Genomic DNA, 12015 nt, shown 5'->3' with positions numbered 1-12015 from the left:
ATCCACAACTTTTCCTGCTTCACCGTGACTCTTGTGCTCAACAGCACACAAGACATCCCACTGATTCTCATGCAATATAGTCCACATGGCATGTTGCTTATGGCGAGAACAAATGCCTCGCACATTCCACGTGACTATCTTCATGTGTATTCAAATAGAGAATCAGGAACGAGGCACAGCTTGCCTCGATTTAACCTTTTCTGCTAGAATGTCAAGGACACCCTCATCCAAAAAATCAGCTAATACGGCAAAAGAGTTCTAACGGCCAGCTTTACAAGTAGACGGAATATCCACTGTCTTGGGGATGGAATGGGGATAACGACGATCCCATGGGGTAATCACATTACCTCTAGTATCAAAAGCCAACTTAGCAAGTGGACCCTTTGGACCGTCTGTATATACTTTCCTAGTAGACTGATTACGGGGATCAGAAGAAACCATAGTATGAGCAGTGTGCTCTAAAGACAACATTTCTTTCCTGCACATATACGTGCACATGGAATCTTGTGAAGCATTAGGCCCAGTATCCGCCAGGCCAGCATCAAACCTTTTACCTTTTTTGGGTCGTGCCTCTACCCAATCATTGCCACAGGAATCCAAACCCGAAACATGTTGTTTACCTTTATCCAAAACTTTAGGTGGCTCGGTTGCATCCTGTGACAGAGCTTCAAGCATCATATCTTCCATGGGCAGCACAACATGCTCATCATCTGAAGACGGTTGCTTCTCTGGGCATTCGGCCATAAAATGCCCCAATTTTCCACACGAAAAGCAATGTCCTGCAAAGTTGCCCCATTTTAAACGAAAGTGCAAAGGATGCATACAAGAGCAATTAAGACAGCCACGCAGGCCTTTTTCTCGCACTGTCCCATAACATACACAAACGGTTACAATTCATGGCCCTTAAGCTCGGGGGTACCAAAACAGTTCCCAAAACGGCCATGGCATCCTTTAATAGTGGCCAATAGACAGTCGGGCAATTTTCCACTTCAACCCACACTGGGCATTCACGTTGAAGCAGGCGCTGAAAGTCTGCCATAGAGCGCCATGGCACAACATGGACCAAGTAGCGATCAAAGAACAATGGCAGTTTAGACAGGAGATCAACACGATGCTTCTCAGATTTCAACAGCACCTCATAGAAGCCTCGGGGCCCAACAAAAATCTCCTCAACACACTCCCCTTGTAGTAGATTGTGCAACCACTGGCGAATATGGGAAAGCACCAGGATCCCGCCAGTGAAGAAGAGTATAACAGCACGGTCATAAAACACCGAAAATGAGCGCAAGACATTCTTCGAGTCCACCGTGGCTTCCAAAACATCTTCAATTCCAGAGTCAGAAAAAGCTTCATGATTATGTTGGATATAATCGCCAAGCAGAGTGTTGGCAAACTCCAGCAAATGCTCCCAGTCAACATCCTGAGAATCCACAGAATCAGAGGCAACCTGAGCATAAGAACGTTCCCAATGACCCATTGTCTCTTCTGAAGTATGCTTGGAGCGTTTGCCACAGGCTGGAAGTCAGGACCAGGAGGCATCTCCTCTGTACAAGGAACCATATCCTCTGGTTTCTCTGTATCAGAATCCGGACCAAGGGTTGCCACCGTTTGGTCGATAAAAGCCATATCTAGACCAGCCATGCTTCTCTTCTCTCTCTCTCTCTCTCTCTCTCTCTCTCTCTCTCTCTCTCTCTCTCTCTCTCTCTCTCTCTCTCTCTCTCTCTCTCTCTCTCTCTCTCGCTCGCTGTACAGGGGCAGGTCAGCTCTGTGATCTGTGCAAAGTCGCAGTCGCGTGCTCCCCGATTATGTCTCGCTCTCTCTCTCTCTCTCGGCATAGCAACATGCACTTTGCAGGCACCCACAGGCAGCAGACGCAGCACGGATGGCTGACGGGGCAACAGCTGAGGTGTACCGGTTAACTGGATAGCTGGCGGAGCATGTCAAAGCGGCCAGGTGTGTAGCACGTGAGCAGCGACGAAGAGACTGCCTGACAAAAGAGTCGGGCACACAACTAGACGTCAACGGGGGTGCAGCGAACAGCCGAAGGGGGTGCAGTGAACAAGCGACGATGGTGCAACGAACAGGCGACGGCATAGGTCTAGGAGTCAACGCAAACAGGAGCACAAACCGTCGACAGGTAGATTAACAAAACGAAACACCGAAGGGAGGGCTCGACATCGACGTCAAGGGCAGGACAAATCCTACGCTGGTCTGAAGGCGATCTCCCGCAGCGCACAGGACAAGAAGCACGTCGCTAGGTCAAGGGGGAGCCAGGTCTGTGTGTGTGTGTGTGTGTGTGTGTGTGTGTGTGTGTGTGTGTGTGTGTGTGTACACTCTGCACTCACTCGTCGTGCGAACCACAATATCGCGTGTCTCGATCCTCGTGCACTTCACTAATAAACTAGTATCAGAGCTTAGGTTGTTGGAACTGTGTGGACAGTCGTCAGAGTTGTGTCAAGACTACATCAAGACAATTTGTCAAGCTACGTCAGACAATCCATCAAACTGTGTCAATTCGTCAAACAACTCAAACTGCAAGTAGCAATCCAATCAAGTTAACGGGACAAATTTTTCATTATTTTTCAAAATTTCAAAGGTTTTCTGAATTAAACACACTAAAATTTGGGCAAAGCGAACTTGAGAAAATTGGGGCTTTTGCAAAATTTCTTCAAATTGTGCAAGAATTGCCTGATTTATGCACTTGGATACATGCATTGATGCAATTTGGGCGGATTTGCCTTTGAAAATTTGGGGCTTTTAACCGCAATCGTGAAAATTATGCCCGAGAATACATTTGAAACAAAAACTGCAGCAAAATATTAGGGATTTCACATGCAATTGGTGCCTTAGCCTCTGAATGTGGCTGTAATTGCTTGTTGAAAGGGAAGTGAAACCCAGGAGAAAGAAGCTTGGCAGTGAGAGCTATGGCGGATAGAGAGCAAGAGCAAGAGAGAGAGTGAAACTCAAAGTGGAAACTCCAACAACCACAAATGTGTGGCCGAGCCTTCCTTTAGTCAAACTGTCACTAAAAGAATAAAGAATAAGTGACTATAATGGGCGCCCGCCACCTACAGTGTGCAGTGGCGAGTGCTGTCAATGTAGTAATACACGGGCGGCTAGACGGAGGCACCTTTACCCCCAACAACCTCCCACTTAAAGGCAAATCTGCCCCAGTAAGAGAGAAAAAAGAAAAGACAGTACAACATGTGCACATGTACAAGATGATGAGGAAAAAGACGTCATCTCATCCAATGCCCATCAATCTCCGGAGGAAGGCAAAGCGCTTGGTAGTGAGGCTCTTCATGAGCAAGTCTGCAAGATTCTGCTCTATCGGAATCTTCACAAGGTCAACAGACCTGTCCTCAATGACCTCGCGAATGAAGTAATGCCTCACCTCAATATGTTTCATCTTTGCATGGAAGACAGGATTCTTGGCCAGCTGAATGGCACTCATAGAATCCGAATGCAGTATAGACATAGAATCTGTCATACCAAGGTCTGCAATCAAACGGCCTAACCAGATAGCCTCCTTGCAAGCCTCTATGGTTGCAATGTACTCAGTCTCTGTAGTAGAAAGAGTTGTACACTTCTGCGCCATGGGCATCCAAGAGATAGCCCCTCCAACATAAGTGAACACATAGCCAGAAGTGGACTTCCTACTATCTACATGTCCTGCATAATCAGAGTCAATGTAACCCACGACTCATGTATCCTAGCTGCCATAGCAAAGGCATATCTGCTGTGCCCTTCAAGTACCTCATGATACCCTTCACGGCATCCCAATGTTTCTTGCCAGGAGTAGCTATATAGCGTGCCACAACCCCAACTACAAAAGCTATATCTAGACAGGTGGCTATCATGGCATACATAAAACTGCCCATGGCTGAGATGCATAGGGAAGCTTAGCCATCTTGGCCCTCTGCTCATCTATCTGTGGACAATCAGCCTGTGAAACCTTCACATGAAAAGGTAATGGACAGCCAATAGGCTTAACATCCTGCAGGCGGAAGTGCTCAAGGACTTTATGAATGTACTCCCTCTATGACAGATAGAGGAGTCCCTGAGATCTATTGCCCGTAATACGCATACCAAGTATATGAGAGGCATGTCCCAAATCTTTCATCTCAAAGCTCTTCTTGAGCTGAGCCTTAAGAGCATCTAGCTCCTCATAAGCTGTCCCTGCTAAAAGCATGACATCCACATAGAGTACCAAAATTAGTAAAGAATCGTCATGGGCTTTCTTTGTGTACAAGCACGAATCCATAGCACTGCGACTGTAGCCCTGTGACTGCATGAATGCATTAAACTTATGGTATCATTCCCTAGATGCCTGCTTCAAGCCATATAGACTCTTCTTTAGCTTGCACATTAGGTGTTTCCTGCCAGGGTCTACAAAGCCCTTAGGCTGCTCCATGTAAATCTCATCATGCAAGTTCCCATGTAAAAAAGTTGTCTTGACATCCATCTGGTATAAGTCCAGCTCAAGCTGTGCAACCAAGGCCAAGACTAAGCGTAGGATGGTCATCTTGACTACAGGAGAAAAGACTTCATCAAAATCAACACCATGTTCCTGCTTAAAACCCTTAGAACCAATCGAGCCTTGTATGCTGGCTTGGGATGTCCAGGGATACTTTTCAGCTTGTACACCCACTTGCATGGCAAAGCCTTCTTACCCTGAGGTAAGGAAACCAAATCCCAAGTCTGATTCTTATGCAATGAGTCAAGCTCAGACACATAGCCCTGTCCCAAGAGTCACAATCACCCCTGTGCATAGCCTCATCATAAGTAAGAGACTCTCCTGCATCTGTAACCAGTACATAATCCATAGAGGGAGTAAAACGGTTAGGAGGTCGTCTATCTCTAGTAGAACCTCTCAACCCAGGCTCTGCTGCCTGACCAACATCCTGTCTAACATATGGGCCATGAGCATCAGGTGATGCTACACGCTATCTAGTTGGCCGTGGAGCAGGTTGAACAGGAGCAAGTGGCTCCTCCTGAAAGATAACTATACGTACCTCAACCACTTTCTCAGGTTGCATATGCATTTTGTCCTCATGAAAGATGACATCATGGCTACGGATCACTTTCCGCACCTATGGATTCCATAGTCGGTAGCCCATCTCTCCTGTATCTCCATAGCCAATGAAAATGCACTTGACAATTTTAGGATCCAGCTAATTGCGTTTCTCCTTGGACATATAGCAGAATGCCTCACATCCAAAGACACGCAAATGATCATAAGAGAGGGGGCTTGCCTGTCCATACCTCCTTTGCAACCTGAAAGTCAATGCCACTGCTAGGCGACCTGTTAATGAAATGCACTGCAGTAGTAACTGTCTCAGCCTACATGTGCTGCGGTAAGCTAGCCTGGCTAAGCATGCTACTGATTCTTTCTTGAATGGTCCTATTCATGCGTTCAACCATACTATTCTGGGGAGGGGTGTAAGGGACAATCAATTGACGCTTAATACCCCGCTCATCACAAAATTGCTCAAAAGCACGTAATACATACCCGCATTATCTAACCGTAGGCATTTTAGCCTTTTCTCAAACTTGTTCTCTGCCAATGCAAGCCAACGCTGAAATGTGTCTAAGACATCGGATTTTCTCTTTATGGGATAAGCCCAAACCTTACGTAAGTAATCATCTATGAAAGTAACAAAGTATTTTGCCCCACCGAGTGACTGACAGCGCATGGACCCACATACATCTGAGTGTACAAGAGCCAAGGGCTCACCCATATGTTTCTTACCAAACTTTTTATGCGTATTTCTAGTCTGTCTGCCATACAAACAATGATCACAAGAATCAAAATGCAAAGAGTCAAAAGGCGAAAGATACTGCAAAGCACGGAGTATTTTCATTCCTTTAAGAGACATGTCCCAAACGAGCATGCCAGAGGAATACATGGAAGATAGAACCCACAGACAAAACACGATTCAATGAGCTCCAGATACAAGGAATAGAGGCTGCCAACTTGGCACCTTTTGCAAGCACAAGCCTGCCACGAGTAATCAATCATGCAAAGTCTCCAAAAGACACAAAATACCTTGCATCATCAAGCTATCCAACTAACATAAGGCTGCGAGTCAACGCAGATACATAGTGTACATCATGCAAAACAAAGAAACTGTCAGAAAGAAGCTACAGCCTAACATCTCGAATGCCCACAATGTCAAGAGACCTATCATCACCAAGATGCACAGAACCAAAGATAGTACAATAGGTATGAAACCAATCTCTATAGGGTGTCACATGAAATAACACACCCAAATCCAAAAGCCAACACTGCGCATACATAGAATGTATCTCAGAAACCTGTAAGACATCTACTTTGATTCTCATCTTCAACAACATTATGATGAACCTCTTCTAAGAGTGACAAGATAATGGTAGACTTGCATAGCTTGTCAACTTCCATCCAAACATCATCATCCGTATACTCGGGTTTAACACCCTTGAAATGCAAGGGTTTAATCTGCAATTTTTGTACCAAAACCTGTTATATCCGAGACTTCCAATACCCATAGTTGGTACCATCCAACTTGGCAGTGTTAAAGAGAGCTGTGTCTTTCAAATGACCAGCTATACTGTCCCAAATCAAAGCAAAAAGACAAAATTACAAGTTGTTGTAATTAGCAAAAAATGCACTGAAGCCACTGCTAAAACTAGCTGAAAAAGTGGATATCACCAAGAGAAGCACCTGTCCACCAAATATGACCAAGATAACATCAAATAGTAAGCATTATCCTAATAGAAGTGCTCGAAATCTGCAGATTTCAGCTTGCTGTAATAAATGACAGCAATATGTAAAACTGTCCCAAAATGAAGGAATCACTGATACATATATTACTGCAACTGCCAGGTAGCAAGATACATCCAATAGTAAGTGTCAAGGAGCAAAAAGGTACCAAGAATTGTCAAACCAATAACATGTCAGACAAGAGACATCTCATAGGTCTAGAAATCATGCATGTAATGGGTCTCGAGGTAAGAGAAGAGACCAAGCACAAGCACAACTGATAGAGCAAGAAGCTCAATGCATAACCATCCAAGATGCATACAAAACTAACAAACCTATGACAAAGATAGGTGCATGTCCCAATAGGCGTATCAAATCAGCCCACTACAGACAAACTGCAGACATAAAGCTCTCGAGGGAGCAAATGCATGTAACTGTTCCACAAGCTCAAGCTGAAGTGTAAGACTGTGTACATCCGAATATACCAAGAGACTCCCGCTGAAAGTAAAGTCAGATGTAAAGAGAGCAAGCAACGCTCTAATACATCGAATGCATAGCATCAGACATGAGAAATCCTAGTAGTATACATCCAGAGCATAAATCCCAAGCTATCTCAGACCCGTAAAGCATAAGCCTAAAAGCATTCAAAGAGCATATAATTGTCAACCAAATGTAATGCCCAACAGGTCCAAAATGCTCAAATACATCTAAAGACGAAGCTCCAAGTAACTATCAAGTATGGGCAAACCAAATGGCATTCATATCCGACCAAAGTATAAATGCAAGAAGCCTAAATGTCAAGCAGTGACAATAGGCATAGACCAGTCCAAAACATGCCAACTGAAGCCAAATGCCAGTGAAGGACGACCAAGTCGGAGCCTAATCCAAGCTCAAAAGCATTCCGGAACCAAGAAGAAGCATTTGACAATCACCAAATACATCGGTATGATCATTCAAACCTCCAGTGAGCACCCCATATCCAAGAACCAATACATACACCAAGTAAATGAGCTTCAGCCCACTGTATTACAGCAGCATATTTACTGTTAAATGAAGCTCAATTGGTGTCCAAACCTGCTCCAAATCAGTCCCAAAGCATAGACATAGCATCCCATAACATCCGAGTATCAATAGGCATCAACCGGGCAATGCCAAGAAGCACCAAACAGTAAATGTCAAGTACTCCCCTGTTTTGACAGTCCTGGGATTGTGTATACAGTAAGGGCTGAAGGGGGAAGCACTCGAATCGATCACCGAGAGCCAAGCACTAATGCCGAGGAATCCAACAATGATCGGGAAGGTTGCCAAGAGTGCCGGGAAGCCGATGAAGAGTCGGTAAATGCCAGGAGCAGGTCAGCCCAACCCCCTAAAAATGCGCCGCATTTTGCACTAGCTGTTCCTGGGGACTAGGGGGTCTTCAACAGTGCTCGAGAGCACTTGACAATATCGAGGGGCCTCGATGCAACCTTGGAAGGTGCCAATGGAAGTCCTGAAGCTCGAGGAGGAGGCGGGAGATCAAAACATACCTGCAAATGAAGGTGTCATGGCTGCCATTGAAGCTCGAGTTGAAGCCCTTCAAATCTGGGCTGAAGAGAATGACGAGCAAGCTCCAATGCCTTTGCTCCGATACCATTTGAAAGGGAAGTGAAACCCAGGAGAAAGAAGCTTGGCGGGGAGAGCTATGGCGGATGGAGAGCAAGAGCAAGAGAGAGAGAGTAAAACTCAAAGTGGAAACCCCAACAACCACAATGTGTGGTCGAGCTTTCCTTTATTCAAACTGTCACTAAAAGAATAAAGAATAAGTGACTGTGACGAGCGCCCGCCACCTGCAGTGTGCAATGGCGGATATTGTCAGTGTAGTAATACACGGGTGGCTAGACGAAGGCACCTTTACCCCCAACACTTGTGGAGTGTTGTAACAGATATTCTCTAATTTTGGAAATCAATTTGCAGATCTGAAATTTCTGCAATTTCTTGATCTTCCATGCTGGTTGGTACTTGCAATGTACCATGGTCATCTGTGTAACATTTGGGCTTGCATTTACTGACGTTTGAGTCAATTTAGTGCTGCAAATCATGGCTGAAAACAGTGACAACAACAACCTTTTGCACATCAAGAAGCTTGAGGATGCACACAATTTTGCAATATGGCAAAAACAATGCTACAATGTCTTGGTGCAAAAGAAACAAGTAAAGCCCATCAAAGCAAAGGGAATAAGACCAGCGACTATGGAACAAGAAAAGCGGGATGATTTGGACGAGCTTAAGCCTTACATGCTCTACCATTGAGCTCTCAATGTCAAACAACTTACTCTTTCACATTGAGAAGCTGAATTCTGCATAAGTAATGTGGCAAAGACTTGAGGAATTGAATGCTCAAAAAGGTTATCAAACCATGTTATACATATGAGCATATATCCTCCATTTTAAGTTTTATTATTTGCCAAAACATTACATCATCACATACCTTGAGACTAAGGCGAGCAATCTAGCACCAATGTCTAAGGAGGAAAAGCTATACAAGCATTGCCATGGAGAGAGTAAGAAGAGAATCCTCTCATAAAGGGCTCAATAATTAAGAGAGCCTCAACTATTAGGACCATCAAGAGATCAAGAATACTGAGACACAAACCTCCTTATTTATACTAGACAAAGATTGCTCAAAGGCTAAAGCCAATCACATCATCATGAAGCCATAGAGATAAGAATACAAAAGCTACAACAAAGCACCTTAGATATAAAAGGTATGGGATATTACATCCTATCATACCCATAAGATCAAGATTTTACACTCAATGCATACGAGATAGTGACTAGGTGGTATTGAAAACTTAAGAATCCATGTTCGTTCATTTGTTTCATAGGCCATCTCCCTCTCCTCTCTTTCCCTTGCCCCACCCACCATGATATTTGCTTAGAGAGACCATTTCCTCAAACTTACAATAGACAAATTTAGGGTGCTTAGGCTACAATAGCGTGCATGTATCCTGTGCTAAGTTTAGAGAGTGGTGATTGGCCCAATCAAATCCTTATCTTACCTCTTGAGATTTAAGGCAAATAAACCAATAAGGCAGCTGCAAAAAGAAAAGCACTAGAATAACATCACCTATTCAAAGGTTTTGGCTTGTTCATAACTACAGAGCTTTACGCATCAAAACTAGTAGATCAAACTACCTAGTTACACACCACCAAGTATATATTAGATAGATAAAGCATCCCAATCCACGCATAAAATAGTTGTAAAGGAGAGAGTATGAAGCTTGCATTATGGCATATCAAACATGAGAGCTTTCCTTGCTCCCATGTATGACATATTGGTGATATACCAAATCCCATCACATTCATTGGGTGAAGTTAAGTAATGGATTAATTATCATGATTGTATATTTATAGTAGTAACCAGATGTAACATGCATCAAACTAGCGTTTTTCAATTAGAAAGAATGCAACGGCTATATGTAGGAAGATGGAGACCAACATACCTACTATCAATGCCTCGCGTGTCAACAAAGGAGGCAACCAAAGAAATAGTGCTCATGCTCAAGCTTGAGAACATAGAGAAGAGGAACTCTTTAATTATTGACAGCAATGGTTTGAAAGTGGAGGTGCACCCAAAGAATGACCATCCATCTATTGGAGTCTTGATCTAGATGATTCGAGCATATTGAACATTCTTACAACAAAAACCAAGAGAATCACCCCTTGTGGCATGGCATAAATGTATATTTGTATGATCTACATACCTCATCTACTTGAGAATGTCATGTTTGTGTCACTTTTGTTTAGTGGTTGGCACTTGATAAGCATTGCACCTCTAAGGTCTCTTGTATTTATCAATCAAGTAAGAAAGTTCTTCAGTGGCACTCCTCCATAGCTCTCATTTCCTACAGCATCATTACTATAGAATACTCTTTAACTAGGCAAGAGCTTACTCCTGCTTGGAATGCTTATTCAGTAATGAAATAATGGAATGTCATATGAATAACATGTTGCATCGCATATGAATAACATGTTGCATCATAAAGTACATTGTGAAAAAGGAAACGAGCCAGTAGCATTTTAGAAACAAGAATGCAGCCAATACAATTACATAACTAACTTACTGATTGCTTCTCGCTGAATTTCATCATAGCTTATCGGACAGGGAAGATTCAACCAATCCACTTTCTCATTGTCTTTCTTTTCTGTCTCCACGTCCAATGCTGACCCTTGAAGAGGAGGAACTGGGGGACTTGTAGGGAGGGGAGGGGACGGTCCTGGTGCTGGTGCTGGTGCTTGTCCTGGTGCTGGTGCTGGTACTGGTGCTGGTCCCGGTGCCGGTGTTGCATCATGACTGACCGATCCTCCCATAATGTTGGTGAATCGCAAATGATGAGGCAACGAAGCTTCAGATCATTCCTCGCTGAAGGAAACGATGGCCAAACTCAGGCGAATTACCACAAAAGGGGCTTATAATTTATGCGAACAAGCAATGTAGTTACAATGGCAGGTACCGAAAGGAGGGAAGGGACCGCTTAAAGAGGAAAACCTACGCAAGGTCACGGAATCTCGAGGTCCTGCACATGGAACAGGCTCAACATCATAGACAACGCTGAGATAAAACACCGAAAGTAAAGCGAAGAGACAAAAATGAAGAGCAAATGATAGGCAACAACATGAAAGGTGAGATGCAAGGCCGAAATTTACCTGGGAAGTATCAACGGCAAGCTCTGAGACTGAGAGGACGATGGCTGTGCAGAAACCCTAGTGCCGGGCAGCAGGCGATGACGGCTGCAAACCCTAGCCCCGAACAACAGGCACAGCTCGTTGTTGCTCGGAAGTAGGGGGCGGGCGCCGTCTCCCAGTCTCTAATTTTCATTCGTTTTGTGCTTTGTTTGCTCGACTGAGCCTTGTTTTGTTCGATGCAACTAAAGTCTAAAACCCCAACTGCCCCCCTCCAAAAGCTAAAACCCTTCCTTCGATATTTTGTAAAGCACGTGCAAAAATATGATCCGCCCATTAAGGCTGAAATATTTGTGGGAAATGTGTAATAAAATCCGGGTTCATCATTTGTAAGCCCTCGCCCAATAAGTTTCATACAAATTCCCACATTGTGATCACAATAACATCATGAGTTTTTGCAAGGGAGCCACTCCATATGGGGTTGCTGATGTTTTTGACAAATGTAAGGGAGGCATGACATAGGGGCAAGTAAACCCCTTCCCGTAATTGCAAAGAGAAAGAGCCTCATTTCCAATATAGAGGCTATCAAAAACTTCTTGAGTCATCTACTT

General features: G+C 44.1%; 1 protein-coding gene across 3 annotated transcripts in view; it reads right to left on the bottom strand.

The window, feature by feature from the left end:
- The window catches only part of LOC148018824 (mitochondrial import receptor subunit TOM40-1-like), a 47645-nt gene extending 35982 nt beyond the window's left edge, over nucleotides 1-11663 (bottom strand). For 2 of the 3 annotated variants that reach the window (XM_087701608.1, XM_087701609.1), the window contains exons 1-3: nucleotides 11429-11663; nucleotides 11236-11298; nucleotides 10846-11144 (exon numbers count right to left, since the gene is read on the bottom strand). In XM_087701608.1, coding sequence (XP_087557734.1) covers nucleotides 10846-11092 — 247 coding nt within the window. In that variant the 5' untranslated portion in view covers nucleotides 11093-11144; nucleotides 11236-11298; nucleotides 11429-11663. Of the gene's footprint in view, nucleotides 1-10845; nucleotides 11145-11223; nucleotides 11299-11428 lie in introns of all 3 variants that reach the window. The other variant, XM_087701610.1, reaches the window with a different exon arrangement.
- Between the last annotated feature and the right edge of the window lie 352 nt (nucleotides 11664-12015).

The sequence above is a fragment of the Lygodium microphyllum genome, chromosome 20 (genome assembly GCF_053477565.2).
Source record: "Lygodium microphyllum isolate KBCC chromosome 20, Lygodium_microphyllum_v1.1.10, whole genome shotgun sequence".
Classification (NCBI taxonomy): Eukaryota; Viridiplantae; Streptophyta; class Polypodiopsida; order Schizaeales; family Lygodiaceae; genus Lygodium; species Lygodium microphyllum.
The sequence above is the reverse complement of the archived record's forward strand: the minus strand, read 5'-3'. Positions and strand labels throughout refer to the sequence as shown.